At 41.1% G+C, this 26,936-nt stretch overlaps 1 protein-coding gene across 1 annotated transcript in view; it reads left to right on the forward strand.

Moving 5' to 3' along the window:
- Nucleotides 1-26,936, forward strand: part of SMO (smoothened, frizzled class receptor) — a 558,191-nt gene that overhangs the window by 267,065 nt on the left and 264,190 nt on the right. The window contains exon 6 of the mRNA XM_044088830.1: nt 6,523-6,646. Coding sequence (XP_043944765.1) covers nt 6,523-6,646 — 124 coding nt within the window. The remainder of the gene's footprint in view (nt 1-6,522; nt 6,647-26,936) is intronic.

Consider the following 26,936-nt stretch of genomic DNA (forward strand, 5'->3'; position numbering starts at 1 on the left):
TGGGGATGTGAACAAAGGAACAACAGTGGCACCAGTACCCTTCATGCCATTGTGGGTCTTCAGTGCTTTAGTCTTTAAGCTTTCAGGCATAAGGTGTTTGGTACTGGGCCTTAGCGTAATGGGCTTTTCAGCTTCCATATTTGTAGTTGGCCAGTCAGTGCCAGGGTTGATTCAGATGCTGTCTGCATTTACAAGGGTGCAGACAAATGTTGATATCAGCTGTTTGTCATCAATGACCTCTGCCCCAAGTGCTGCTTAAACGTTGATTTCTCATCAACATTTCAGATTGCTCTGCATGTGTTTGTCTTTGCAAATGCAAATCCATGGGTCTTGACTAAAGACTAGCATCCACATACTGCTTTGGCTTCTTAGTCTTCTAGGTAGAAAGGATTTTGGAGCTGCCAACAGGATTAGTGTAGTGTGTCTGGGAATAGTCCATCTTCTTCCTTCTCTTTGGAATACCCCCCCGCGCACACACACACACACACACACACAAAGAGGAGTAGAAGGCACACATAGAAGAAGCACCACATTGGCTTCCTGTTATTCCTGTTAGAATCTCTTACACCAGACACAGACAGTGCAGATGGCACAAAACTTCTGCCATCTCCCCCAGATAACACCAGATGTGGGAAGATTACTTTGTTGATGATAGAAAAGGGGGAGATGGTTCACATATCCCTTGTCATGTCTACAGAAAATTTTACATCATGTTTTCCTGTCTTTCCTTCCTTCCTTTGTGGGTGGCTCCTTCTGCAGATAGGATGGTTGCTTTTGCTGTCACAGAAACATGGAGAGAACCAACTGGTGTGGCACCTCTACAGAGGAGGCCAAACAGGTTCCTTCAGCCTTTCAAGGAATGAAATTGTTGGGTTCAGATTTTCTGTGATTCTATAGTTGCTCTGGTCAAAATTAAAAATGCTCCCACTTTGCATAATCCTGCTGTTGTGCCCCAGATAAGAAATCTAAAATGGACAGCTTTGGAAAACAGGTTTATGCATCCTTCACTTTCACTATAAGGATTTTAAAATTTTTATCCCGCTGCTTGAGGTTCCAGTATGAGGTTGCAGATCAGATGGTCAAGCCAATGGAGAAGTTGCTGGATGATTAATTCTTTTCCCAGGTGGCAGTGATTTCTTCTCTTTCAGCTGTCAACATGTGCTTGACTCTAGAGTTAAGTCACTGATGTAGCTTCTACCTGTCATCATACCTAGCTACTCCTGACAGATTTTGTCTGAAGCGCTCAGAAATCCTTCTTTAAAGCCTCCTTTTATGCGGGTCTTCATTGTTCACACCAAAAGTTATGGAGAAAATGGTGGATGACAAGAAAGAAGGGGAAACCTTTACTGCTGTTGATTTAAAGTTTTGGACCCGCAATATCCCTTTTCCAGGATGCAGAAGAGCCATGCTGCATGTAGTCACCAGCATGTGGTCACCAGCAAAAAAGAAAAAAAAAAGAAAAAATAGACATCTGGAAGGAACAGGAAAGCTGTGGTAACTTCCAAATTGGGTACTGGCCCAAAGGCAGATATAATCCACAGAAACCAGGAAACCTACATTATCTATTTTTGTCCACTTCAGCAATAGACTGACAACTGCAAGCAATAGTTGTTGAGCACCTTTAAGACACTCCTGTAACCTAAACCACCTCTCCTCGTTCTCACAATGCCCCTGCCTCACCTACTCTCCAGAATTTCCTTTGCTGCTTGGAAACTGTACATCTGTGGATTCTGCCAGGCTTGAAACACAAATGAATGGAAATCCTTTTTCCACTGTTTTTTGGATTTCTTGGATACTTTTGATTGTCTTCATGTTCGGGTTAGATCTAACCTTTTTTTTCTTATAGTTGGGAAAATGATTGCTGTTAGTAATTTTTTTCTTCTCCTTTCAGCACTCCTACCACCATTTTGTAGGCTGTTAATGACTGTCTGGTTTGGTTTTTCTGCATTTTCTCATGTTATTTTTTCAGATTTTACTGTTTTTTGTTAGGATTGTTCATACTGTCAGAAACTGGTATTACTGAGATAGAAGTGTTTACTGGTTCAACTTTACTGTGAAAGCTGATGTGTGAACTGTGCCTTCTGCTGTACTGTTAGTTTTAAATTTGAGATTGTTTACTACAGATAAGGATAGGACTTCATGTTTTAGAAGTGTACATATTAAGGCCATAAAGCCCCCCCGATGGACGTATAAATGTGCACACGCACTCACACACACACACACACACACACACACACAGACTTTTTGTTCTGTGTGCCTGGGTTTGGAAAATTCAGATGCTTTTTGTGATGTACACAAAACATTCGGTTCATTGACCCTTCAGGACCATACAAATAAATGATTTTGAAGGAACTCCTGCTTAATGACCTCACTCCACCAAAGAAGGACATGAAAAGAGAGAAGACAAGGGTTGAGGATTATTCCCCTAAGGATTACTTGTCTAAGCAGCCTATAAAAGAATCCCAACTTCCTTCAGAGAAAGAGACCAGAGTTGAGATCTACAATTTAGCGAACATTCTAGGAGCCTGTAAACTAGTAGTATCTGCTGTTTTGAATCCACTAAGAAGCCATTTAAATAGCTTTTTGTCTGTGCTTGAACTTTCCAAGAACTTGGAATGCAGACAATCATCTCTTGCCTCACACAGGTCCTCAAAGTCTCTCCTCAGCTCTTGTCTTCACGTTGACCGGGAAGAAATGAGGAGGACACTGATCAAAACTCAAATCAACTTCCCACTGTCTTGAAGGTGAAAAAAGCAGGTCCATTTCCACTTCATCTGCTTCTTCTCTGTCTCCTGTGCCCATACAAGGGGATTTGGGACCAGTATTCTACCCACTGAATCCTAGACTTACAGAGACCCTTGTGTTGTCATTGACTACTTAATCTGTGATGGTGATTTTTGGTGTTGATGTTATCATTCAGACCCTAATACAGACCAGTCAACACGAATATTGCTGCCATCACTCCGTGTGTCAACTCTGCAGGTTTTTGAGGCCTTTGTGCTAAAGTCTTCCTTGATGATGATTTCAGCAGTGACTCATTCAACTTTGAAGCCTTCAGGCCCATTAAGTTTTTAGCTGCCACATTTCTTGATTTTGACAACCAAGAGAGAGGAATTGATGTAGACTGAATCCCTAAGATTAGAAGATACCCCAGAGGAGTATGCAATGACATTGGCTCCTGCATTGACATAAGTCAGCTTGAGACTTTGGCCCCATCATTTTCATCCCAGAGGTACAGTACAGAGGGCCAGAACGTCTCCATGGAGATAGGACAGTATCTACCTTAGATTCCTCTCCCTCCCATTTGGATGACACCTTTTCTAGTATGTCTAGGAAATGGAGATGCATGAGGAAGCACGTAGACTCTGTCTTAGACTCCCCTACCCCAGATACAGGCTTTGCTTCCCTCCTTACATCCCTATCCTGATGATCTGAGATTTGGGGAGATGCTTGAGATGTTAGATGGGTTTCTGGCCCATCAACCCCATCTTCTTGAAAAAGGAAGTCCTACAAAAGGCTTTATGATCCATTCCATCCAGCTTCTTGGGTTCCCCCTGCAGTCTATATGATTGTGATGGTTTTGGAGAGGGTTTAAGGTTTAGTCCAGTATGTTACACCCTGCTTGAAGGACACCAGCCAAGGGCCTATAGCTTTTCAAGGACCAGTAATGTTGAGGTAAGACACCCTTAGCCAACATTGTCCTGGAATTTTGATCATTTTAAGAACCATGTTTATGCATCAGCTGCTTTTATTATAAGGGTATCTGTTATCTGACACATGGTGATGTTTTAGTATGACCTAGCAGAAAGAAACATCAAAATGATGAACAAGTTGCTCCAAAGAAAACATCCACACAGGCTGGTTTCCCAGGTGTCTGAATTATTTGCAACTCTCCATGCTGATTTTCCACAGTGCCCCACGGATAGAGTAGAACATGCTGCTTGGTTAGACGTGGTCATGAAATGCCATGCCTGGCTTTAGCATTTTGAGAACAACTTTTGCCAGTGCTTCCTGAGGCAGCTTACCATTGTTTTGGTCATGAGTTAAAGAAAAGCTGAAAAAAATCAAGGAGGAAGACATTTGCTGGTGGTAGGGTGAAATCTTTCATTCCTAAGAGAACATGTTCTTACCAACAGAGGAGTGCAAGGAACTTGTGGTTCAGGAAGGCTCAACAGCCCCAGTTTAAGGAATAAGTAGCATTCTGATTAACAACAACAAAAAAAAAAGTCGTGGTGGATATCAGAATGGACACTGTCCTACAGAAAGAGGTGGCCTGTGGAAATGTTTCTTGGAATACTCCCTTTTCTCTGAGATATGGCAATCTCAGAGGGGTATGGGAGCTTGCCTCCCTTGGAAAAAAAAGAAGTTTAAAGGAGAAAAGTGATGTTTGACATTCTCTGTTTTGCTGTGTTTTTAGCCTTTTTTTATCATTTTGGGGCTTGGTATTACAGTCTCAAGATTTCACCAGGGTGCCTGTATTTAAGTCGATAAAAATTAGATTAAAATTCATTAAGCTATAGAGAAGTATTTTTACAGTAAGTAGTGGAACGTGCCCTGCAGAATACCAAGTCACCAAACGTGGACAAGACTTTTAATACTATAATGCTACAACTACTGCAATTACTAACAGCAAAAACTGTTGAAGTAGTAAAAAAAAAAAAAAAAACCAAGCAGCAACCAAAAGCATAGACAGTAGACAAGTGAAGCAAGGCAGGTGCAGTCCTTATAAAAGATGAATGGTTCAAAGTTTTGAAAGTTTCAAATTCTAAATGTCCAGTGATTTCAAAATAGCTTTGGCTGTAAAACCAGAACTAGCTGCAGAAATAACTCCAGTAGGCAAACACAGACTGTGGTTGCTTTGTGGAAGAAAATACTGGTTAAGGGCAGATATCAAATGGAATTTATTATGATCTTACAGGAATCAAGAAGACCTAGTATTAGAAAATCATAATTAGCCAAATGGAAACGTTTTTTTTTATAGTGAGTTATATAGAAAACAGTGATGAAAACCTCACCTGTTACACTGCCTGGTCTAGTGTTTTCCAAAGGCCTTTTTCACGTATGAGTTGACGTGTCCTTCTGCCATTAATTTCTGCCCGTCCAAGGAACCACCCTTATCCACCCCTTGTTTACTGAAGCTTTTTTTTGATAGGGTTGCTTCATTTGAAGCCACCAAGGAGGTTAATGCTCCAGCACCCCCATGGCTTAAATGTTATATTTCAAAGGCTTATGTTGGCCCTGTTTGAGCCCAGTTATTCTATATCTCAAAGTTTCTTTTCTGGGAAACCCTCTCCTTTGTAGCAGTTACTTTGGCCAGAAGAGTGTCACAGGTGCAGAACCTCATAGAGGGACTCTTAAGTTTTCCATAGTAACAGGGGCATCCTTAGGACTGCTCTTTGTTTAATATGCTAAAGGTAGTGTCTGACCTGGCAGTGAATCAGGCTGTCCAGCTAATCCTGTACTTCTTAAAAATTCATAGTACTGGGTGGAAAGATCCTACACATTCTGGATCTCCACCAGTGCCTCAGGTGTTACATTTGTCAGAATTACAGGCTTTGGACTAAAGGACCAACTGTCCATTTCTTTTATACCAGGTGAAATCAGTTAACGGGTGTCTAAACAAACCTTTTGTAAGTGGTTGGCCATCTATATCATCTTCTGAGTCCAGCAACAAAATAAGTGTACCATTTAGGGCATTCTCCCAGAGCAGTAGCCATGACTGCAGCACTTTTCAAAAATTAATCAACTCAAGTATTTTGTGAAGCATCTATAGATTCTTTGGTGCACACTTTTTCTGAACGTTACAAGTTGGACATGTAGTCTGAGCAGATCAAGTTTGACCATTGGCAGGGCATGCTGAATCCTCTTCCCTAGCATTATTCCTTTTGGTAATGGTAGTATTCGCCAATGGCTAGCAAAAGCAACTTGTTACACCAGTGGATGTTCAAGCAGAGGCCATTACTGCAGTGCGTAGCCCACTGTTCTGCCCCCATTGTTATTTCTTGGCTGCGGTCAACCAGATTCCCAGGACCAGGCACTTACTGGGTGATTTTTGGATGTAGTCATCATTGCTTTCATCAGCACTAACAACTATGTAGGTGTGCTGGCTTAAGATTCCTTGTGGGTTTTACAGACCATAGATGTGGGGGAGGGGTTCTTAGGGCCACAAATGAAGGGACACTTCTAAGTTTTTTTCTGCCAAAAAAAACTCAATGAAGCTGTGAATATCTAGTCCTTATGTGCTGTACATCAGACAAAGGAGTTAGGTAAAGAGGAGCTGTGCTCACAGGGGAGTCTGCAGAAGCTCTTGAAGTCGGACTGCAAGTTAGATATTCACATTTGGTGATTCCCCTGGACAAGAAATGCCACTGCAATAGTGAGGTGTACACATATCTACTGTTTATGGTGAGTTTTTATGCAGTTGTACTATTTTGGTTTTCGGGACTGATATTTTGTAATATTGTCAGGCGTACCTGATAAAGGATAATATGGCAGTCAGTTTTTCTTATCTTTGAATTTCAGGTGGATGGAGATTCCGTCAGTGGCATCTGCTTTGTCGGTTACAAGAACTACCACTACAGAGCTGGTTTTGTTTTGGCTCCCATTGGCCTGGTTCTTATCATTGGAGGCTACTTCCTCATAAGAGGTGGGTCCCTTATTTGTTACAGAAATACATGTATCTATATATGCACACTCGTGTAAATATGTACGTGTGCGTGTGTGTGTATGTATGCTTATATATATATATATATATATATATATATATATATATATATATATATATATGTGTGTGTGTGTGTGTTTATATACACACACACACACATACAGTGGATATAAAAAGTGTACACACCGCTGTTAAAATGCCAGGTTTTTGTGATATATAAAAAAATGAGACCACACTAAATCATTTCAAAACTTTTCTCACCTTTAATGTGACCTATAACCTGTAAATTCAATTGAAAATCAAACAAATCTGTTAGGGAAAAATATAAAAAATAAAAAACGAACAATAAGCTAGTTGCATATTTTAGAACTGTCATTCTAGGGTAGCAACAGAGGAACTTTTCTTAACAGTCATAGTACTTTCAAGTTCTGATACAGTTATGCAGTCATTGCTTCTGTTATGGAATGTGAATTTGCTAAGTTAGTGAAATGTAAATTGTTTTATTTAATTCCTAATTTTGTAAACTAAGTTTTTATTATCTTTTATTATTCTGAAAGAATCAAGTATAACTTACACTTTCAGCATTTACATGTTTTTCTTTTAAATACATAATGGAATTGTAATCAGTGGTGATGCAAAATGCTGAATGTCTAGCTTTAAACTAGAAAAAAAAGGTTTCTTCTTCATCCTCAGCCCTAACTTTGAGTCTTCAAGTGGTCAGTTATTTCTCAGTGTTACCTTAAGCTAGGGTCCGTAATAACTTATAGGGTAAAAAATTATGAGAATTCTTAATGTTTTAGTACAGTTCTTTTGCCTGAAGAGAGAACCTTGTTTTGCCATAAAACCTACGAACATATGAAATTTAGGGTACCTGTAGATTTCCATCTGAATGACCTAGCTTTAGCTCATGTCCTGTGGCACCATACCAGTTACTTAATGAAACAATGAGCCACATCCATAGTTAGCTTTTCTTGCACCCTGTGCAGATCTCCAAACTGGTGCATCCTTAACTTTAAGTTGAGGAGCAAAACTCCTGCAACTGTAGGAAGCTGCTTACAAAAACTGTATCAAGGTGCTTGCTACAGTTACTCTTACATGCTTACTTCATGCTAAGCACTTCAGCCAAGCAGTAAATGCAGTATTGACATTCATTTATGAAGACATATCTTTGTGGCGTCCTAAATCAATGCCTCTACTGCACTCCCACATCACTGGCAACTGGCAGTCATCATGCCTCACAGCCTGCACCCACAGCAGCTACTCTCTTCGCCCTTTCCTAGCTACACCTGTGCCATAAATTCCTATTTGCACTTAAAACAACCATTTAAAACTAATGAGTTTAACCTAGAAAACATCTGCTAATATGTGGATGTCATTATCTGAGCAGCTGCACTTTGTAATGCAGTTGCCTTTCTCTGTTCTTTCTTGGAAAATTAGCCGTTAGAACACATTGTACAAGATGAAGTAAAAACCAAGAGATAAGAGCAGTTTTAATGGTTCAGCAAGTTGCAAATTTACCTTTAATGCTTGGCAGATCAGAAGGTTGTGGGTTCTATTCTCACAGCAGGTGGTTATTTTCCTTTTCCAGTACATACACTGCAGTGCAGCATAACGGTAGATGTTAAAGATTCCATAAAAGAAGAGTAGGAGAATCTTGACACTCTCCCTGCTAACCATCCCCAATATTATAAATCCTATCTTGGTTAAGTCCTGAAAATAAGCTATAAGCTTAATGGGACTAACCATGTCAACAAAAGAAGATAACATTCCTTGTTATGTGGCTAGACATAATAATCTTAAATACATGTCCATGGCTAGATATAAAGCAGATTTATATTTGTTGCACACAGCTTCAGATGATATCACTTTCAGAAAACAGTAGCATGGAGATTTTAAATTCAGCTTTCATGTCACAGTATCTGTACTGATTTGAAGTGTGTGTATAATTTGTAGTGGCTAGTTTAACGTACCACACCTCAATAACACAAGTCTACCACCCCTACAGCCATCCTGCTCCCCTTTACATTCCATTATTCCACTTCAAAAATATTAGAACCAAAGAGACTGAAGCACAACTTGACCTAATCAAAACAAGGTACTCACCCAGGCTCCGATAACCTAGTCCATTGGTCCATTCACTTTTTAAGGACTTAATCTCCCACCCTCTCCCTCATGTATGCAGTCTCTGCATAACAAATAACATTAGGCCTCAGATATGGAAAACAAAAATAATTACTCCTATTCCAAAACTACCTAACCCAACTACTGCTTTGTGAATCCGTCCTGTATCAGTATTTCCCACTTTAGGTAAGATACTAGGAAAAGTTACCTACTAACACATTACTGCTGATTTACATCAATACCATCTTCTACCATGGAAGCAATATGAGTTCTGGTCTGGATGCAGAACTACAACACCTTTCTGCTCCCTCACAGATAGCATCCTATCCAATATGGACAAATGTAATCTGAGAGAAGCAGTCTTTTTTTGACCTTACAAAAGCCTTTGATTAATTGACCATAACTTACTGTTTGACAACTTAACTGAAATAGACATTAGTGATGGTGTAAAACTTTGTCTTGTAGACTTTCTCACCTAAAGATCCTTCAAGGTGAAAGTAGGCACCACCAACTCTGAAACAGATCATCTTATGAAAGGAGTCCCCAAGCGTTTCACTTTAGTCCCTCTGCTGTTTTACATATTTATCAACAAACTCCCATCTGGTAATCTTCAGATACATCTAATTCTTTATGTAGATGACATGGTCATCTATATGGTCAAACAAATCCCACTCTGTTATACAAGCTTCACTTCAAAATCACCTGCATACCCTCAATCATTGACTAATAATCCAGAAAATTGTACTTAATCCATCAAAAAAATGCTATTTGGAACCAGCCAACCAAAAAATAGCCAAAACACCTAGCTTTCTTAATATTAAATATGTTAACAATGCCACCATAGAAACTACCACATCCTACAAATACCTTGGTATTTGCTAGATCAAGGCAAGATCGCTTGGCTTTCAACCACACATTCCAAACACATGCAAAAAGATCATCACGCTACTGTTCTAGGCAAGCAAGCTATTGCATCTTCTGTCTAAGCCAACTAAAGCTACCACAGGCAAAGGGATACTCTTATCTCAACCTGAATATGAACTGTCCATTGTAGCTGCAGCCTCAAAGAAAAATGCCACCACCTTACCAAACCATCTCCAGTAAAATCTATTGATTCATTACTAACAACCCAATAATGAATACCATTGCCTAACTCTCACCAAAGCTAAATGGCTCCAAGTGTCTTTGACAGCCAACATCCTATTAGGATCACTAAGTCACAAAGCGTTTTCTCCTGAGACATTGTTCCCCTTGCACTCAAAAATGTTTCACCAACCTTCCCTCCCTGTATAATCTCAGACGTATCTCTCAATCTCAACTTTCCCCTACTAACTCCTAAAAGTAAATGTTATTGCAGTTACAGTGCATACTCCCATCTTAGCACCTAAGTAATGGGACTCCATTCCTCTCTGAATCCAAGATGTCCAAATGTACTCAGACTTCAAACAACAACTCAAAAACACCTCTTCACCCAGGTGAAGTACAGATTCACTCACTCGAGTCATGTTACATGAACCCTGCAGCTCTCTCATTTACCCCTACTTCATCCTTCCTTATCTCATTTTGGCATCCCCTTACTTACTGGCTGGCATTCATCCTACTTCCCTCTTCTCTAGGCATCTCTCTCATACATCTTTCCTTTTCTACTCATCTTCCCTATTAATGCCTCCCTCACCTTTTTTCTCTCTTCTTTCCATTGTATCTTTTCTTGTAACTATTCTCACTTGCCTCTTCTACTGTTTTCATTCCTCTCTATACAACGATATGCTACTATCCCTGTACTATAAGCCATGTCAGTCATTATGGCTACATCTTATTCCTAAATCTCTGCTAAGCATGATTCCATTTTAAAATCCAAACATTGTAAACTGTTTCTTTGAGCTAAATGTTCTAGCATATTTTTGCATCTGAAAAATATGTTTATGTATTTGTTTTTCAGCATATCCTTGTATCTGTACATGTTTTCTTCATTTCCTATGTGAACCTTCTCATCTGGGCTGTGCCTACAAATGGTCCACTGAGATCAATGCATTACATTAAGAACTGAGCTAAGGACTGTACTTGTGCTTAAAGGTTCTATACCAGACGGCGTTTCCACCTCATCTGTGAGACTACAATTTAAATGTAGTAACCTTAGTGGATCTCGTATCAAAGTAAGAACAAATGGAAGTTAAAGCTGAAATTGGTTTTATGTCATTTGAGGTATACTGTGCTGATCTGGAGTAAACATTCTTATCACGTGATTGTAAGTTTGGTAGGCTAGGGTTTGAAATGGTGGATGTTCATCGTGTTTCACTGTTGCAGTCATTACTCTTGGGTTATCCTGCTGGCAGGCTACCCGCAGTCGGCCAGAATTCCAAAGTCTAGGTCCGGCGTCGGTTGCTGTCACCTCTTCCCTGACGTCAGTGCACCAGGGGTATAAAAGATGCAACCGGCGCCATTTTCTTCAGTCTTTCTTGCCGCGCGGTGCCCGAAGCAAAAGCAGTTCGCAAGTGCCGGTCGGCTGACTCCTGAGATTTTCAAAGTTGAATTTCAGAACTGAAGTCTTCATTAAAGCTAAGTACCCCGTTGGGGAAACTTTTTTCTTGCTCCAGACCGATGTCAGAAAAAGTTAACAGTTGTATTTCTTGTGGGAAGCAAATACCTCATAAGAATTTTCACTCTTACTGTATTCCTTGCCTAGGCCCTGATCACAACGTTGCTAGCGGTCGGTTTTGTGCTAGATTCAACCAACGCACTATCAAGCATCGGTTCGATTTTGCTTTTCATTACTTTGGCCGAAGTTTTAATTATATAATGCCGGCAGAACAGCCGACAACCGGAGTTTACTAAAAATGCAAGGATAGGCATCCGAGGTCCAAAACTGACGACGAAGCCTCTTCTAGGCCAGTCGCCGGTTCTCAGTGAGGCGCTTTCGCAACCCCTGGTGCTCGCTACCTCAGAGCCACAGGCCACTACCGACTCCCACGTGGAGCCGACTGGGCCTCTGGATACTCAAGGTATTGGACACTTGGAAATTAATCCCTCAGATGGGTCCGGAGCTGCTGAGCAGGCATCGGCTTCTGAGGGTGTCTTCAGACCTAATCAACTATATATTAAGCCATCCTCAGCTTCAAAGGCAAAGACTAAAGCAGCTCTAACGACAAAGAAACAAGTACAGCATTCTCCTATTCAGACTTCCATGCCTAAAAAACAGATGTTCAAAATGGCCGAAGACCTAATTACTTTGATCAGGGGCTCCCATCCCCCTCCTGATAAGAGGCCTAGGCAAGAGACAGAGTATGATTCTTCTGATCAGGTATCTATTTCCTCTGATTCCTCTTCTGAACAGGATTTCTCCATGCTTCCCTATGAGGATTCTGATGCTGAAGAATCCATTCCTTCAGCCTCTCCTCCTGAGGACTATTCCTTTGGGGAAACACTGCATACTATGAGGGAGCATTTCCACTGGGAGAGCCAAGATTATTCTGAGTCTAAGAAAAAGCTCAGAGACTTCCTGCTTCTTCCTCAGCATAGGCCCCTTGCCATTCCTCCTATTTTAGACATTGTAGATGATGTATTTTCAGAGTCTGGACTATCCCCTGACTTTTTACCCCCTGCAACTGCCAGACAGATACTACAGGGTCCCGATTCTCATAAATTCCTATATAAAAACCCCGCTGCTGACCCAGAAACTATATCTCAGGGTCCCAAGGGGGTTAAGGCTTCCACTGCAAAAAAAAACACCCTGTCCCCTCTGATAGGGATTCTAGGGCTCTAGACAGATGGGGGGAAAAGTATACACTTTTGCCACCCTGGCTGTAAGGGCTTTAAATTGTCAATTTCATATGCTTAAATATCAGCAATATTCAGTGTCACAACTTAAAAAATGTTGACAAATACTGAATGTTCAGAGAACAAGGAATTGCAGGATTTATTGCATGCAACTGAACAAGTGGGAAAGCATACTTTGCAATGTGGTTATGATTCACTGGAGGCCTCTTGCAGGGCCGCTGTTACAGGTTCTGTTATTAGACGGCATGCTTGGTTAAAGGAACAAAATCTGTCTGATCATGTTAAATCAAAATTATTAGATGCACCATTACAGCATGATACTTTGGTACTAAAGCAGAAGAGGTGTTGAAAAAAATGGAGGATAAAGCAAAATCCATGCAGACAGTGAAGGATTTCTTACAGGTACAGCCACCCAGGTTTAGCAGGAACTGGCCTTCCAAAAATTGGTCCTTTCCAGTCTCAGACAGACCACAAAGAGGCAGATACAGGCGTCCCAGAAGCAGATCTCAGCCCCAAGGCTCATACAGGCCAAAACAATGGGGTGCTCCTTCCTCCAAAAGCGGAGAAGACAAATCACAGCCTTACAGGAAACAGTCCCAATGACTTTGCTCTACCGGTTCCAAGCAGTTTCCTTTTGACAGCCCCCTTAGGGGGAAAACTAGCACTTTTTTCATCAAATTGGCAGATGATTACCCAAGACAAATGGGTTCTGAACATGGTGTCCCAAGGCTACAGGTTCCATTTTCACACCCTACCAAGGTCAAAGGGCCTGCCACACAATCAATGGGCAGAGGCAAAAAAACAAATTACAGCCCTCATGGACATGAGGGCCATTCAGCAAGTACCACAACAAGAGCAGGGGCAAGGATTTTACTCCAAACTTTTTCTAGTACCCAGGAAGGACAAAACATGGAGACCAATTCTGGACCTGTCTATACTAAATACGTTTCTGGAATTTCCAAAATTCAAGATGTTGTGACTCTACAGCAGCTACTGTCCATGATGGACAAGAGGGCTTGGCTAGTAACTTTGGACCTAAAAGAGGCATACCTGCATGTCCCAATCAGACCATCTTGCAGAAGATACCTCAGATTCATAGCTGGCCAATTCTTTGCACTGCCCTATGGCTTATCTACTGAGCCCAGGGTTTTTACAAAATACCTGGCACCAGTAATTGCGTTTTGCAGACAAAAAGGAATTAAAATTTATCCCTACTTGGACGACTGCCTAATTCAAACAGAGAACAAAGACACTCGTCTAAAGCATCTGGTGTTTGTAAAAAGATTACTAATTGGCCTAGGGTACACAGTAAAAGAAAAGAAATCAAAACTAGTGCCCTGTCAAGAGATAATATTCCTGGGCACAAGCTTAAATACAACTGCCCAGATGGCTTATCTCACACCAGACAAATAAAAACAACTGACTACTTACTTCAAGAAATTGGCAACAAAAACCCACTTATCTGCATGGAAAATCCTGCAGGCCTTGGGTTTCATGGCTTCCTGCATTCTACTAATTCCATATGCCAGACTGCATATGAGGAAACTACAATGGTATCTGAAAAGTGTTTGGACTCAGCATTACCACAGCCTGGAGACAGTAATTGCACTCATTCCCTGCCTACAACAGGAGTTTCGATGGTGGGCAGAAGCCTGTCACCAGAACAAGGGTCGGCCATTCAGTTTACCCACAGCCAGGCAAACACTGACAACGGATGCATCAGATTATGCCTGGGGGGCCCATATGGCAGGAAAATGTATTCAGGGCACATGGCCTGCAAACCAGATGCATCTTCACATCAATCAAAAAGAGATGCTATCTGTTCAAAATGCCCTGACAGCTTTCAAGGACCTGCTTCATCCAGGACAATTACTGATAAAGAAAGACAACACTACGGTCATGTGGTACATAAACAAGCAGGGAGGTTACACATTCCTACCCCCTCTGCAGACAAGCAATGGCCTTATGGGACACAGCATTGGCCTTTCAAGTTCACCTGCAAGCACAATTCCTGCCAGGAAAAACAAATACTCTGGCAGATGAACTAAGCAGAAACCTCATGGATCTCCACGAATCGAAACTGGATCCACAAGTCTTCAGGATGATAATAAGGAAATGGGAATGCCCAGACATAGATCTATTTGCCTCCCCTCACAACTGTCAATTGTAGAGATTTTGCACAAGGATTTACCACAAGCAAGCATGGAAAGTGGACGTCCTATCCTTCAGCTGGAAAAATCTAACCGTATATGCCTTTCCTCCACTACCTCTCCTTCCCAGAGTACTCCTAAAGGTCAGACAAGAGAAGCCAAAAATGATTCTGATTGCATCAGACTGGCCACGCCAGCACTGGTACCCAATCCTAAAGTGCTTGTCTCAAGGTCCAGCATGGATATTGCCTCAAACTTCTCACTTGCTGACCCAACAAAACAATCCGATCCTGCACAGCCAACTCAGGACCTTAAATCTGGCAGCATGGTTGATAATGTAGCCATTCTGAACACTCCTCTTTCAAAAGCTGTTATGGATGTTATCTTGGAGGCCAGGAGGCCCAGTACCAGAAAGTCTTATGCAGAAAAATGGAAGAGATTCTGTGCTTGGAACCAGGAATAAGGCATTGACACGACTCTACCAAACATTCCTCAGATTTTACAATACCTGACTGAGATGCTGAACAAAGGCCTTTCTTCATCAGTTAAGATTCATGCCTCTGCCATTTCTGCACATTACAATACGGAACCACCTATCTTTTCTCGCTCTTTAATAAGGCAGTACCTCAGAGGGGCCAAAAACATTAGGTCTCCAAGTAGAGCACCAATTCCGGCCTGGGACCTCAATTTTGTTTTGGAAAAACTCACACTGCCTCCTTTTGAGCCAGCATCAACAGCGGATATTAAATTCTTATCATGGAAAACCGCCCTGCTCCTAGCCATTACCTCTGCAAGGCGAATCTCAGAGTTACAAGCACTCATGGCTGTGGAACTTTTCATAATTTTTCATCCAGACAGGGTTTCTCTGAGGACAAACCCTACATTTATGCCTAAGGTGGTGTCCAGTGTGGCCCTCAATCAAACCATTCACTTGCCTACCTTTTACCCAAATCCACAGAACAAGGGTGAGAAAATTCTACATTCTTTGGATATACACAGGCAGTTACGTTTCTACTTGGACAGAACTAAAGCTTTCAGAAACTTCTAGTGTCATATGCTGCAGGATCACAAGGAAAGGCTATCTCAAAACAGAGTATTTCTAAATGGATAGGCCATTGCATCCATTTCTGCTATTCTCAACATGGCAAATCAGTGCCTAAGGGCATTAGGCCTCATTCCACCAGAGCAGCAGCCACTTCAGCAGCCTTCCTCAGGGGAGTAACAACATTAGAAATCTTAGAGGCTGCAACTTGGAGTTCAGTGCACACCTTTACAAAGCACTACCACTTGCCTCTGTACTCTAAGTCCAGAGCAGGCTTCACCACTGCAGTTCTGCAGGGCCTCATAGCCTCTCCTAATCCTATTTATCCCAGCCAGCCTTCCTCAGCTTTGGGATTCAACCCAAGAGTATTGACTGCAACAGTGAAACACGATGAACATAGTACAGTTGTGTACCTACCATAAATGTAGATGTTCAAGTGTATTCACTGTTGCAGTCCAGGTTACCCACCCACCATCCCCCTTCTCTTTGCTGGGACTTATCTGTACTTCTCTATCCTATGCAACCTTTTTGGTGTATTTGCTTGTAGATTAAGGAAATGTTATTTTTGTGCATGCATTTCTTATTGATATATTTTTCAGCCTACCTATTTGGGGCACCTGGCATCTGGGGCAAGAAAAACTGAAGAAAATGGCGTCGGTTGCATTTTTTATACCCCTGGCGCACTGACATCAGTGAAGAGGCGATAGCATCCGACGCCGGACCTAGACTTGGAATTCTGGCCGACTGCGGGTAGTCTGCCAGAAGAATAACCCAAGAGTAATGACTGCAACAGTGAATACACTCGAACATCTACATTTATGGTAGGTACACAACTGTACTTTGCGCTGCAGCCTTTGGTGTTCTAAGTAAAGTATGAAATGTTTGTCCCTGATACTTCATGCAAGGCGAGGTGAGAGGTTTGAATGTCACCACTGCTAGCCATTGTGAAAATTGCTGTGTTGACTAGGTGAGAGTTTCGATCCCAACACTGGCTACCACAGTGAAAAAATGTTTCTGTAGACAGCAAATGCTGTGCTTGGATCTGGTCCTCAGCCCACCAGTACATTTTTTATCTTTAATTTTAAAAACCTTAATTTTAATGGCCATCAGAGACATGTTCTGTCAGGTTACACCACTAGTGTAATGTTATGGGCTGCCTAAGCTCCATAAAAAATTGTTACATCCCCCAATGAGACCTATAGTCTCAGGAAAGCAATGGCCCAATACAGTGATTTTAAAATACATGGATCAGCAACTTAAAACCATTACTGAAGTGTAGTAAATCCTACATAAGAGATACTGGTGAGTTTTTAGAATCGCTAGGTGAATTTATGGATGTTAATATGACAAATGTGCTGTTTGTAACCATGGATATTAAATCTTTGTTTACTGTCCTCCCTAATAATATAGGGACTGAATATGTTAGAGAATTCCTAGTTATACATAGTACTTTTGCAGCCAACAAAATTTCACTGATATGTTCTTTGTTGGAAATAGTCTTGCAAAATAATGTTTTTATGTTTGGAGATGAGACGTATCACCAATAACGGGAGTAGCCATAGGCACACCGGTAGCCAACAGCTATGCTAATATAGTTTTGGCTAGATGAGAAGAACATACTTATTTGATTCTAGTGAAAATGATTATTATAACACTGCTTTGATCTACTATAAGCACTTTGTAGATGACATAGTCTTGCTAAGGAAAGGGACTAGGGATGCACTAGAGTTATTTGTTGAACATCTACAATGTAGTACCAATTTCCTTAGGTTTGAAATGTATTGTTCAGTAGAGGAAATTACTTTTTTAGATGCTAAATTGATGAACATCAATGGTAAAATTTATACGTCTATATATAGGAAAGAGGTACAAACAACCAGATATGTGCATAATTCGAGTATGCACCCCACCCATATTTACAAAGACGTAGTCAAAAGTCAATTCCCAAGAGCTAGCAGACAGAACACTATAGAAGAGGGGTTTGTAGCTGAAGTTGATACCATGACACAAGATTTTTTTGGCAAGAGGCTACAATAGAAGTTTGTTAGCTGAGAGTACTGAATATGTTGGGAGGTTGGGAGGGTGGCCTAATGGTTAAGGTGTTTGCCTTACAAACACAAGGTACAGGGTTTGAATCTCACAGAGGATAATTGGCTAGGCTTAAAATGGCTTTCAAGGGCAGTTAGCCTAGTACTAACCTATGATCCTATGTTAAGTCTGAATGACTTAGTACAGGTAAACCATACTTATTTAGAGAAGACAATACTATCTATAATGCTAGCTCCTCAAGGGGAGCTGGATTTAATAAAATGGGATATGTGATGAAGTATAACAGACACTCCAGACAGATTCCATCTATAATTAAAAGGAATTGGACTATTTTAAGCTCTAATATTAATGCTAGGAAGATAGTGGGAGAAAGACACTATTTTATATATAAAAAAGAAAAAAACTTAAAACAACTTCTTTGCTATAAAGATTTTGGTAAGCAGGAAGAACAACTTTGATTCAATAAAGGTACAGTCCCCTGCCATAATTGTAATTTCTGTAAGTATATTAATATGGAAACAGAATTTATACATCCCATTACACAAGCAGAATTTCATTTTAAAGCATTCGGGACATGTAATAGTGAGAATTTAGCCTCTTTGGCTAATTGTGAGAAATGTTTATGCTTCTACATTGGGAAAACCAATTGCAAATTTAAGGAGAGAATAGGCTCCCACCTATCTGAGATATGAAGAGAGGTAGAAACAAATGCACTTAGCAAGCATATTTTACAATTTGGGAGTGAGCATGTGTTTAAATTTAGGATACTACAGAGAAATTTTAAGAGTAAGAGGGAAGGGGACATTGTGAACATAACAGAGAGGGCAGAATTCAAATGGATAAAATACTTTAGATCTGATGTCTATCCAGGGCTTAATAAAATTAATAGTATTAAACCTATTTTGAAATTAAGACAAGCATATGTTAGCTAGAGTGCTGTATTTATTTATTATGTGAAGCATTTTAAGTTGCAATATGGCATTTTAAGGTGCTCTACTAAGTTTGTTGTAGTGCTTTTTACGACGCTTTCATTAATTAAGTACTAATACTCTGGAAGGGATTAATTTAGTTAATTATCTAATGTTTATGACTTGTGTTCTTTGATTGGCTGGTGTTGCTTATCTATTGTGTGGTTTTAATGTAATGACTTAGTCTTGAGAAAGAGTTTTAACTCGAAAGCTTGGATTTAATAAACCCTGTTTTATATGGATGGTCGTGCTGTGCCTTTTGTTACTGAATTTTAAACTTTGTCTTGGTTTACTAGTATGTTCAGCTATTCTATATCTGTCTTTTGGATTTTGTCTTACCAGTTAGCAATAAATACCTTCTTATCAGTTAATAGACAGCCAGTCACATGTATACTGAAAGTGGATGATTAAACACGTTCTTATTTAAGAAAGAATTAGTTAAACAATGCAGCCAACAGTTAAATAAACAGAGAAATATGCAATTGCATGGGAAAAAAGAAAATCCTTATTGAACAAGTACATTAAAGGAAAAATCAACATCTGTTTGCTGCTAGGCTTTTTCTATGTCTTACCAAATGAATTACTTAGACCTAACTCTACTTGCTCAATTTGCACACCATTTTTCAGTGAGACGCACAAATGCAAAGTACACAAAGTCACAACAAGCAAGGTAACTCTCTCCCTTTTCATCAGTTGACTCTTTGTCAAACTTGTTCAGTGATCTGTGTGGCTTACATTTTATTTTGTCTGTCTGTCCTTTGTTAACCAGGGTGGAATGCTGATTCTAATGGGCCAATGTCACGTTTAACCTGGAAGAATTCTGAGTACATTGTAAACCATCTGAAAACATTGCAAATATGTAGGAAGTGATATAGAAATGGGATAAGCATTAATAACTGAAGTATATACCCATCTTTTACAATAATTGAGTAGCAGTAAATGAGCTTATTATGTAAAGAAAATCAAAGTTACTAGTGTATTGGAGATTTAAATTTCCAAGAAAAAGGGGGAAGGAAGGCAGAAGTGGGGAGGAAAAGGAGTAAGAAAGGGGGTTGAACAGGATTGCAGACTGGAGGTGTAGAAAGAAGATGAGAATGTGGAGGATGGTTTGTAAGGAGAGATATTATATAGTCAAAGGGAATTTATGTGTATGGATAGAAAGGGGGGGAGCTTTAGCAAAGATAGTTAGATGCTTAAATTAAAAAAAGTAAGAACCATAATGACATAGCTGGTAAATATGGCAAGAGGGAGAAGTAGGCTTGATTATTAAGTGGTGCATTGAACACTTTTGCATTTTGAAACATTTACATACTCATGAGTTTGTCTTCTCTTAGCTTGTGTTCTCCCAACAGACTTTTCTATTTGCATTTTGCCACTTGTTAGCTTCCTGGCCTTGGAAAAATTACAAAGCGGTAAATTATAGAGCATACACTGTCACACATTTTCACATACTATTCGTCTTTGCTGTAGTTCCCAGAAGAAGTTAATTAGCACTTCAGTTATAACTTTCTAGACAAACTTCATATTCATTTTATTGTAAAAAGATCAGAAGTTCTCACATTTTCCATTCCACTGAAGAAACACCAGTTTTGCAGATTAAGTAATGTATTTTAATTTATGTGCTGCAGGTTTTAGAAGACTTAACTGGAAGTCACACTTGGAGAAAAAAAAATCAGTGGCACTTTTATATATAAACATCACAGTCTAGTGGCATCACATATATTTTTAATGTAGTTGTCTGGGTGTGTTAAAGAGAACAAAGTAAAGCTTGAGGATGTTACATCACAAATCATTTACACATGGTTTTTATTATTTTATTTTTTATTTAATTAATTGATTACATTCCTTCTCTGTATATATGCTTTGCTGATTTGGTACATGTCATTTTGTTTTATGTATATATTGTTTGTACTAGTAAGGTTCACATTTTAACAGGAAGCTTTTATCTTCATCAAGTCCATCCATAGTAAGGTGTTTCTCTGGAGAGAAGGACTTTGACAAGATTACAGGAGCTTTTTGTTTGGAGGATGTTATGATCTTTAGAGAAGTAACCAGTAAACTTTTGTTTGCGCTCAAGTGAGTAAAGCTTCAAGTCATAAATACATCCTTAAAAAGGCTGTGCTAGGAGATAAGGAAGTTACCCTCATTGTAGTAAGTCATTCTCTTAAGACTTAAAGGGGGAAGTACAGTGCAGTGGTTATAGAAAAGCAGCAATGTTGTGATGTTCAGGAAGATTTGTTTTCACCGTTTTGTGGAAGTGCCTGTGGGCTGAAATTAAATGTGAGCTCGTCAAAGGGAAGAGCTGGTTATCATTCGTTGTACTGCCTGTCTCACCAAAGAACCCACAAAGTTACCACCACCATGGACAGTTCTAAGAAAGAGGAGCAGCTGGACTTCAGTATACATAAGGAGAGTAAGAGTGGTGGACTAGAGGGGCGTCCTTCTGGATGTCATTCCTTTACTATCCTGACACAGATGGAGCCTTCTAATGGTACATTAACAGGAGAGACTCTGACTTTGGTATCTGAGTAAGTGAGCCATCCATCTTGGACCATTTTCGGTCTCAACAATTTAAGAGAGAGCAGAATTACTTTGAGAAAACTCAGGCAGACAGATGGTGAATATGCAGATTCCACATAGAGAGCGTCTATAGTAGAAATGAAGGAAAGAGCATAAAAAAATGACTGATAAGGACTGTTTGGTCTACCTAGTATGGACATTTACTTACTTTATGGATAAGTCACATATTTTACTTAACAAAAAAGTATTTGTTTTTTCCCTTCCACCCCACATAACGGTTGCCTGTTGCCTTTGGCTTCAGTGGGGACTTAGGTGTCTATTTGTAGTGATACAGACTTATGCAGTTGTGATGGTATGCATCTCTGTGAGATTGGCATGAATGGCCTAAGTTACTAAGAGAGTTAAAATGACATATGTATTGCACCGGCATGTAAGAACAGATATTGCATGATTTAGTGCTTACTGTCATCATCTCCCTAGATAAATGACCTAAATAGAAAAAAAAGAGTAGGGCAATATTAAACTTGGAAGAACTGTAGTGGAACTCAAAGCAAGTATCACAGTCTAGCATTTTTATAGGTACTGCCTCCCCAGTGATTAGGTGATGAGGTGTCTGCAGTATGTGGGTTCAGCAAATGATTAAACAGATGTGCAGATCTTGGGTCTTTTGTTTCATTGGGAACCGAGGATCACTTTACAACATAGGAACAGCATTACAACATGGGAATAGCACTAGACAAGAAATCACAGTGACCATAAGATGAGATGTAGATACATCTATGTAGATGTACTTAAAAATTCTTGCCACCTTTTATAACATCCAGTATCATCAAGGTTAGCCTTAAAGGTAGTGAAAGCACTACTTTTTTGACCTGTACTGGTGATCTATTCCATAGACTGGGAATACATTGAGTCTGGAGAACATCCCTCCAGCAAAGACTTATTTATTTGTTGATGTACATTTAGGTTCCTACCGGAGATGTTTACAAAGAAATAGGAGGTCAAGTAAAACTTGGTTTTGTTTGGCTTGAAAGCTGAGATGCAGGTCATGTCAGAGCAGCTGGTACGTTACTGCATATAAGGAGAGTCATGTTAATCTGTCAAGATAGTTGAAGAATTTAAGGTCTTTAATTTTCTTGGATAGAAATCTTTGGGGCCTTTCGAGTTACATGATATGCTTTGATTTTTGCACAACAAAGTCGGCATTGTATCCAGTTAGTGGTCTCATAAAAGAAGAGCACAGTGATGGGATGACTGCTTTGGGTCTTGAAGATATTCCTTTGGAAATTAAGTGGGCCATGTAGAAAGAATTCCTGAGTGTGGTAAAAACATGATGATTGAATAAGAGACAGTCGTCCATATAGGTCCCTAGGTCAGTTATGACTGTATTTGTTTGAAGAGTGCCATTTATAACATGATGTGGGGGCAGCATTTTTACCACACTACCACTCTGCATTTTTTTGCATTTATGGTGATACTGTGCTCAGTCCATGAGCTATGTGCATATTCCATTCCCATCTGGAGTTGTTTAATATCTTTGGAAGAGTGAACTTTGATCCTCAGTTTGCAGTTACCAGCAGATTTAGTCAACCATAATTTGGGGATGTTGGCTTGGATGTCTGCAAAATAAATGCCAAAAAGATGAAGGCCCAGCACTGATGTCTGTGGTACCCCTCTAGTTACAGTGTTACATTCAGAGAGGGTACCATTAACTTTCATAACCTGATATGTATTTGATAGTCTATTTGCAAACCAGAGGACAGTATAGGGTTTATGTTAAAGTTGTCTAATTTTTCAAAAGCCTTGGCCATGTTGAGATAAGGAGTGCTCATGAAGTGACCATTGTCTGTAGTTTCTGTAATCTTTTCCGAAAAGCTTACTAGGTTCAGGAGACAGGACCTGTCTTTCATAATAAACTGTACCGACTGGGGTCCTGATCAAATGATGTTCATCGTGTTATACTGCTGCAGTCATCACACTTGGGTTATCCTGCCATCAGGCGGTCCCACAGTCGGCCGAATCCCAAAGTCTTGGTCCGGCGTCGGTTGTCGTCGCTTCTTCCCTGACGTCAGTGCGACAGGGGGATAAAAGAGGCAGCCGACGCCATTTTCTTCAGTCTTTCTTGCCACGCGGTGCCCGAAGCAGAAGCCGTTCGCAAGTGCCGGTCGGCTAGCTCCTGAGATTTTCGAATCGAATTTCAGCCCGAAGTCTTCTCTAAAGCTAAGTACCCCCATTGGGGAAACTTTTCTTGCCTCAGACCGATGTCAGACAAAGTTAATAATTGCATTTCTTGTGGGAAGCAAATACCTCATAAGGATTTTCATTCTTATTGTATTCCTTGCCTAGGCCCAGACCACGACGTCTCTGGTTGTTGGTTTTGTGCTAGGTTCAACAAACGTACAATCAAGCGTCGGGCAGATTTTGCCTGACATTATTTTGGCAGAAAATTTAATTATAGCATGTCATCGGAGCAACCGACATCAGCAATGATTAAAAAACGCAAGGATAAGGACAGGCAACCAAGACCAGATACCGAGGCCTCAGCAAGGCCTGCCGTCGGTTCTCCGGTTTTCAGCGAGGCGCCTACGCAGCCCCTGACTACCGCTGATTTAGAAATTCTGACGGCCTCCCAGACTGAATCAGCTGGGCCTCAGGAGCTGGTTCCATCTCACCCCTCTGACGCCAACCCTGATGGTGATCCGGAGATTTTGGACAGGCCTTCGGTTTCTGAAGGTGTCTTCAAACCGACAACTATCTCTATTAAGTCTTATGCTAAACTTAAAGGCCCCTATGCCTAAAAAACAGATGCTTAAGATAGCTGAGGATTTAATTACCCTTATCAGGGGATGTCCTTCAAGGATGCATCTGCAGTCTTTACAAATGGGTTGTCCTGTCGTCAGGCAGCCCTTCGGTCGGCCGGATTCCAAAGTCTGGGTCTGGCTTCGGCTGGTGTCGCACTTCACCCGACGTCATTGCGGCAGTTATTCGGGTATAAAGGCATCAGCCAACGCCATTTTCCTCAGTCTTTCTTGCCGCGTGGCGCCCGAAGCAGAAGCTGTTCGCAAGTGCCGGTCGGTCAGATCCAGAGATTACTACTACCGAATACTACTTCGAAGACTTCTATAAAGCTAAGTACCCCGTTGGGGACTCTTTCTTGCCTCAGCCGATGTCAGAGAAAGTTAATAACTGTTTATCTTGTGGGAAACAAATACCTCATAAAGATTTCCACTCCTATTGCATACATTGTTTAGGCCCAGACCACGACGTAGCAGCTTGCCTAGCCTGTGCTTCTTTTAACCGACGGACGCTTAGATGCCGGTCGGACTTTGCTGAACAGATTTTCGGCTCCGATTTTGCCTACATTATGCCGTCGGATCCTCCGACTACGCAAATAACCAAAAAACGCAAAGAAAAGGACCGACACTCGCGGTCCGCGGTTTTGGCCGAAACCACGGTTAAGCAAACCACGAGTGTCTCGGTTTCGGCCGAAACCGAGCAAGCGGTTCTTTCTTCAGCCGATAACATGCCTTCTACCGAGGCCTCTTCAAACCTGGTAGAAACTGCTTCTGAAATCCAACCTTCTGTTGCGGTTTCACAGGATTTATCAGACACCATTCCCCTGGATATTTCAACCCCTGCACGTGGAGCTGCTAGGCCTCCTCCAGCTATGTCTATTAAGGCCTTTGCCAGGGCTAAAGCAGCCAAAGCATCTAAACCTGTGCCTGCCAAGCCCCCCTCTCACAGGCCCAGCACCAGCTCCCACATGCTTTCTTTGGCTGAGGATCTCATCTCTCTAATTCGTGGAGCCCAGCCTCATCCAGACAGGGCCTCTCTCCCTCCTCCAGAAAAAAGGCCTAGAGCAGAGCCCCCTGAGCCAGTATCCACAGATGATTCCTCTGATGACTCAGAACATACAGACCCTCCTGAGGCTTCTTATTCTCCTTACGAAGACTCTGATGCTGAGGAGTCCATCCCTTCAGCCTCTCCTCCTGAGGAATTTTCCTTTGGGGAAACCTTGCATGCTATGAGGGAACAATTTCAGTGGCAGGGCCAAGATTTCTCAGACTCTAGAAAAAGACTTAGGACCTTTCTACACTTACCACAGCATAGGCCTTTAGCTATTCCTCCAGTTCTTTCTGTTGTTGATGATGCATTTAATGATGCTTGCACTGCTCCTGATTCTTTACCTCCGGTACCTGCTAAGCCCGACAGGTACTACAGGGTCCCGGACACTCATCACCACTTATATAAGGCTCCTTTTGCAGATCCAGAGACTATCTCCCAGGGTCCTAAAGCTGTAGCAGCTACTTCTTCTAAAAACCCCCTCCCCTCTGAAAGGGAATCCAGGTCCTTAGAGAGATGGGGTAAAAAAGTTTACACCTCTGCTACTTTGTCAGCTAGAGCTTTGAACTGCCAATTTCATATGATTCAATATCAAGAGTTTATGCTTGACCAGTTGACTAAAAAGCTGTCCTCTGAAGAATCTTTAGATAAAAAGTATGTTCAAGAAATGGTACATAACATACAGCAGGTTAGTAACCATTCTTTAAAATGCGGCTATGATGCACTGGAGGCTTCCTTTAGATCAGCCATGACTGGCACAGTTATCAGGAGGCATGCATGGTTGAAAGAACAGGCATTACCAGACCATGTCAAATCTAAGCTTTTGGATGCACCTATGGACAAGGTCAATTTATTTGGTTCCCCTGCACAGCAGGTACTAAAAAAGATGGAAGAGAAAGCAAAATCTGTGCAAACAGTGAAAGATTTCTTACAAGTTCAACCTCCAAGGTTTAGCAGGAACTGGCCCTCCCAGAATTGGTCCTTTCCGGACTCCTCTAAGGCACAAAGAGGCAGGAATAGGCGCTGTAGAGGCAGAAACCAATCCAGGGGTGCCTACAGGGGTCGCCAGTGGCAGGGTAACAACCAACGAGGCACGGATACAGCCACCACCACTACAACAACTCAATCACAGTGACTTGGCGGTGGCACCGCCTACCAGGGAGCAACTAGAAGCACCCTTAGGCGGAAAACTAACCTTATTTTCAAGAAACTGGCACTGCATTACAAGAGAAAAATGGATTTTGCAAACTATAGACCAAGGTTACAGGTTCCATTTCCATACTCTACCAGGGAAGAGAGGAATGCCAAACCTACCACCTACTCAAAGGACAGAAGCTCTAAAACAAATATCTCAATTATTAAGAATGAGAGCTGTGGAAAAGGTACCATCTATGGAGCAAGGAAAGGGATTTTACTCCAGACTACTCCTGGTACCAAGAAAAGAAAGCAAATGGAGGCCTATTCTAGACCTGTCCGCTTTAAACACATTCCTCATTGTTCCAAAATGCTGACCCTACAGCAGCTTCTTCCCATGCTGGGCAAGGAGTCTTGGCTGGTAACTCTAGATCTCAAGGAGGCATACCTGCACGTCCCCATAAGACCAATTTGCAGAAGATACCTCAGATTTCTTGCAGGATCAGAGCATTATCAATTCTCAGCATTGCCCTTTGGCTTATCTACTGCGCCCAGAGTGTTCACGAAATGCCTGGCATCAGTAATCGCTCATTGCAGACTTCAGGGGATTCAAATCTATCCCTACCTGGACGACTGCCTGATACAAGCGGACAAGAAAAACAAACTAACAG

This window comes from Protopterus annectens, chromosome 11.part0 (genome assembly GCF_019279795.1).
Source record: "Protopterus annectens isolate FY-2018-M chromosome 11.part0, PAN1.0, whole genome shotgun sequence".
NCBI classification, from domain to species: Eukaryota; Metazoa; Chordata; order Ceratodontiformes; family Protopteridae; genus Protopterus; species Protopterus annectens.